This window comes from Austrofundulus limnaeus, unplaced genomic scaffold, assembly GCF_001266775.1.
Source record: "Austrofundulus limnaeus strain Quisiro unplaced genomic scaffold, Austrofundulus_limnaeus-1.0 Scaffold3, whole genome shotgun sequence".
In the NCBI taxonomy this organism is placed as follows: domain Eukaryota; kingdom Metazoa; phylum Chordata; class Actinopteri; order Cyprinodontiformes; family Rivulidae; genus Austrofundulus; species Austrofundulus limnaeus.
The window spans coordinates 7,863,411-7,868,833 of record NW_013952405.1 but is presented as its reverse complement, the minus strand read 5'-3'; the positions used below and the strand labels follow the sequence as shown (position 1 = coordinate 7,868,833).

Sequence of the window (5,423 nt, the reverse complement as noted above, 5' to 3'; positions counted from 1 at the left end):
TAAATAAATAAATAAATAAATAAATAAAAACAACTCACGTAGTTGACGATCCCATCTGATCTTTCCAGATCATCTTCTGCGATGTTCTGCTCCCTGCAGACACAACAGATCCAAATCACACTGATAACAGACACAAAGGTCATTTAATGATGCAATCTTAGTGCAAATTGAACATTTCGCATCAATAATTGACTGTTTTTGTTATTTTCCTCAGCTGTTGTTGAAGGTAAAGTCTGAAGTACCTGGGGAGCATTTTAGCAGTGAGGCTATATTTCAGCTTCAAAGCCTCCAGCTCTGCAGTGTCCAGASTGTGACTTCGATTTGTTGGTTTTTTACTGCTGACAATGACAGAAAGGTCACTTTATGGTGTTATCTTAAAGAAAATGAAGCTTTTGTTTTTAAAATTATCATCTCCATTTCTGTATTTTCTTCTCAGCTTCATGTTAGAAGTAAAATCTAAAGTACCTGGGGCTCGTTTTAGAACGGGGGCTGTCATTGAGCTGCGAGGCCTCCACTTCTGAAGCTTCCAGACTGTTGCTCTGTGYCGACGGTTTCTTAGTGCTCAATAAGCTGCTGCTCCTCCTCACGCCAGCAGGTCTGGGTGACCCGTCCAGAAAGCTAATCCAAGAGACGCGAGGAGAAATGTCAAACTGATGATCCAGCCTTTTTTTTTTCATATAAATGACTCAGAACTAAAATAGATACAAACAAGATCCAATCCTACTCAATCCAGATAAATACATACATTTATCTGTCCCTSATGGGAGCTTGAGTAAATTCATTGGTGTTCAGGTGAAAGCAGCTCCTGCTTACTGACAGTAAACATTTCATTACTTTCCGTTTCTTTGTTGCCTCAGGTGAGAGAGTTTCCAAAGAAAAGGTGAACGCAGCTCATTACTTGTGATCTGTCGTCAGCAAAAAACAATGTATTCAGGAGTGATGAGTGATGAGTGATGAGTGAGCGCCACATGATGTGTTGTTAGTGTTTGTCAGTCTTGTCTGGGTCTTTGTTGTACATGAAAACGAGTGGTTGACTGTATTCAAAACCCCTGAGGAACATTCTTTTTTTTTTTTTGAAGTCATCTCTGGGCAACAACCCGGATCTCTGGAGTATAGTTTCACTTTTATACACCAATCACCACAGAGCCTGGTCACATAATATTAATAATAATGTGTCATAATCTGTTTATCAGCAAGACAACATTTGGAAATCAAAGCAAAGCTAAGAAAAAAAATCAAACAGGAAGAAAGTACAAGAAGTAAATGATTGCTACTTACACGCTGTCCTGGAAGGACTTCCTGTTTTTCAGGCTCATGTTAAACAAACTCAACAAACTGAAACCCAACTCAATCAGTCAGAATCCTGCATCCACCAACTGATGACCTAATCTGTCCAGGCTCGTGAAATCATCCCATATCACCCTTCTGTCTTCTTTCCTAGAAGCTGCTTATTATGAACAGCAAACCTGGTGGCAAATAAGTTTAGATTTATATTCAGCCCACCTTGAGTGGCACCTGTGTGTTGTCAGCCAATGAGCCGTGAGAGGCAGGGCTTGGTCTCTTTGAATAAACCAATGAGTGAAGGAGGAAGGTTTTTGTTTTGAAGAGCCCATGCTACGGTGGGCGGGACTCCCTCAGGTATGCAGGGAGTCGTGCTGTCATGCAACCTGTTGGGCCTGCCACACAGATAGACATCAGACACACCGAGCGGTGGCGAACACGAAAACAAAAAAGAAAAAAAAAAGATGACTCAGCGCTTTCCCTTTAAATGTTTTACGCAGACGTTTGATGTCTGTAATTGTCATGTAAAAATGTCCTATTTACATGACGATTAAAACTTTCCATTTCCTGTTTTGATTCACTCCTTGTGTTTTAGATTTTAAAATCCAACATTTCCTCTAACTGACTGTTTAACCCCACCAGCTGTGTAAGAACCCCTCAGGGGTCGGCCACAGTTGATTTCAGTGCACATCGTTGTTGAGAGTTTGACAAATAAAGGGGTCTAAATTTTTGGCTAAACAGCAGCAGTAAATGCAGACAAATTTTGGTTGTTGAACCAACATTTTACACATTTTTTCATGTGATCACAACAAGATGTTGACTTCATTTTTGTCAGAAATACTCTTTCGGGGGGACATCTTTCTGTTGATCTGTGTTTTTAACTGACAGGCAGCTATGGAGAAGTGATCTAGTTTCAGAAGTAAATCATTAACAGTGCACCTGTGTGTACGTCGATCAGCAACAGACGGGAGAAGCGTCAGAGGCTGTTCAGATGGTTTGTTTTCAGTATTGGAGCAGGTCTAACCATCATCCAAGAATTCAGTTTGTGAACAAGCCGACGTCATACTTCTCACTTCTAACCAGGAAGTTCAACATATTTTCACTGAAGAAGAAATATTCTAGCTGGAACATCATGAGATACAATCATGTTTACTCATGCTTTAGTCCTGCAATGAGGAAGATTTGCATGAGAATCATACAGTTAAATGTTTCTGAATCATTTACTGTGGCACCACTTTACAATGAGTGCACTATACTAAAGGGTTTATTAATACTTTAAAACTACGTTATTTTTTTAGTTTGTAAACACGTTATAAAGCATTAATATCAAACATTTGGAGACGGTGTTGTAGAAAAACAGGTTTCCTGTGTGTGAAAGGTGAAGTGAAACACAGAGTTCTGCTGATGTCAGGTGGAGTTATGGTTAAACATGACTTATCTGCTTTAAAAAATTGGGGCCAAAATTCAAAATTTGGTCTAATCTAAGGGGCAATTTCTGTCATTTATTATAAAAATGTCAAACAAATTATTCTTAGAGAAACACATTAACTTTTCCAAATGATGTTTTATTATACATGATCTAACAAACAAAGAAAAAAAGATTACATTTAAAAAGACTTATCATTAGCATTCATTTTTTATGTCTTACACTCTTTCAACAACTTCTTCATTTATTTAGTCTTAGAGATAAATTTAATGACATTCCAGCAAATCAGGTTGTTATGGTAATATTTATTTAACAACGACAGAGAGATACGTGGTCCAAGAATGAAGGTACTCTGTGGGATGATCAGCTGAGTTTTATTGCAACAACAGGAAACACAGAGAACAACCTGCTCTGTCTCTGTGCCTCTGCTTCTCTCTGTCAGTCTCTCCACACTGCTCACTGTCTAACTCTGCTGTCTCAAGAGGCCTCGTATATATATATTAACAAACAGCATTCTGTCGTCTTAGCAAGATTTGATACAAGGTCAATGGAAAACACAAAGATAAACACAAGTGATATCTAAGAATGATTATTGTTGTTAGCAGACCTTGTTCTGACTTTAATCATTCTATCTGCAGATGAACAGCATGTCATGAAAACCTAGGTCATTAAAGGATGTCATGAATTACTTGCTCAAACATAAAGTATTATTTCTACCACAAGGTAAAAAATAAAATAAAATCCTCTCTAAAAATTGAATTATTTGACTTTAATTATCATTTGAAGTGTTCTTTGTTTCCCTTTATCCATTCCATTCCACAAGATCACTGAAAAATTCAAATTTCCTTTTCCTAGTTTGAAAGATGGCCAGCTGTCGTGAGAAGAATGTGACTAAAAGAGAAACCATCAAACTATTTTACATGTAAAGTATTCCCTTTGAGGCCGGATAAAATGTTAACGAGGGCCAGATTTGGTCCGCGGACCTTGAGTTTGACACATGATCTACTGTGTTTCATGTTTTCAGCTGATAAGAATAATGAGTTGCTTAGGACTCATCTTGTTGGAGCTAAAATACTGTTTTATGTGACAAACTGGTAACATTTTATTATGAAAACTGAACAAACCGGGAACACATTGTGTTTTAGTGACAGACTACAGGTAACAGCGTGTGCAAACATCCTGCTGAAAGTTAGTTAATTGCTAAGTTGCCTGTTATACTGTATTTGCACATATCATTGATTTGTTTAATGAGTTTAGGAGCCGTGCTTGAATGATTTGTATAGTTACATAACTTTGAAAATCTTTCCTCTGAAAACCTGAAATTAAAAAATTATGATTATAAATATACTTGAACCATTGCTCAGGATCATTTTTGAAACATTACAATAAAGTCTGATTCTTTGAAATTGTCGCGGGAAGATGGTCAGAAACACGGCGAAAAGGGTGTTAAAAAGACAAGTCTTGCGGGTATGATCATAAAGTCATTTATTGATGGGCAGACATGGAACAGAAAGCAATCACGAAGTCTGTTAGATGTGGGCCCGCCTGTCATAGGCCGGCAAGCAATGTTATACTGTCAGCTAACATCATGTGATAATGAACAACCAATCATAACCTGTCCCATCCTGATACACGAAATAGGTCAACTTAATGCTGACGTCCGGAAGGATATCACAAGATATGAAAAGTGGACAGTGTCAAGGTGATATAGACATAAGTATTCCACAACAAAATCAAAATCTAAAATTATGAATAGCATTGTATTAATTTTGGTCAAACCTAGAAAATAATATTAAGCACAATTTATTTATTAGAAAATGTCACATAAGAATGTGTTGTGAATGAATTTCAGCCACTATCACATTACATTTTAGCTATGTTTTAGTTAAACTGACTGCATTATACCCATTTTGTGGTTGCCAGTGTTCATCCAGTGGTTCATGTGATATTTTGGTAACAGACAGTAAATATATTTGTTGTTCGATTCACTTGAATGCGACACACAATTTTACTGGGGAGGAATGGAGCTTGTTGCAATAATACTAATAAAAAAAGAAGCTTTTACCCAAGCCTTTAGCTTTAAAAGATGATAAAAGTTTGATATAATCTTTAACAATCTGCAGTATTTCAGTTCTCGTGCAAACAACAGTTTATCGTCTTTTTATCTTTTCTCTTTTTATCTTAAAAAAATAACCCAAAAAGTCAAATCAGATCCTAGAATGCATTTTTGTCTTTGTCAACAAAACTGAAAGCAAGAAGATAACAATGTGATCAGTATTTCAAGTGTTCTCGGTTCAGAAAAAGAAAAATATTGAAGAAAATCTCCTGAAGCAGAGAAACAAGCAGGCTTTGGCTTCATCTAGTGGACATGCAGAGAACAACACACACATTTGTTCTTCTACCCTAATGGGGACTTTGCGTTGACTTTCATTCATTTACTGATCATTTCTAAGGCTTGAGCTTGACCCCTTTCCCTAAAACTAACCACCCAAATAACAATCTGACCCTAAAGTTAGCCTAAACTCACTTCACACCTTGGTCCTAACCCTTGACCTACCAATGKTATTTCCCCCGATGGGGACCAGGCTTTTGTCCCCATACTGTAAGTGAGTCCTCACAAAGGGCCATGTGTAAAATGGTCAAAAATCGTCCCCACCAGGTTACAAAAACATGTACACACACACACACACACACACACACACACACACACACACAC

The 5,423-nt window shown here is 37.4% G+C and overlaps 1 protein-coding gene across 2 annotated transcripts in view; it reads right to left on the bottom strand.

Annotated features, from left to right (window-relative positions):
• Positions 1–1,442, bottom strand: part of LOC106526270 (GRAM domain-containing protein 3) — a 16,838-nt gene extending 15,396 nt beyond the window's left edge. Inside the window, exons 1-4 of one of the 2 annotated variants that reach the window (XM_014020837.1) lie at positions 1,279–1,442; positions 466–618; positions 243–338; positions 39–93 (exon numbers count right to left, since the gene is read on the bottom strand). In XM_014020837.1, the coding sequence (XP_013876291.1) occupies positions 39–93; positions 243–338; positions 466–618; positions 1,279–1,316 (342 nt within the window). In that variant the 5' untranslated portion in view covers positions 1,317–1,442. The remainder of the gene's footprint in view (positions 1–38; positions 94–242; positions 339–465; positions 619–1,278) is intronic. The other variant, XM_014020842.1, reaches the window with a different exon arrangement.
• Positions 1,443–5,423: the final 3,981 nt, after the last annotated feature.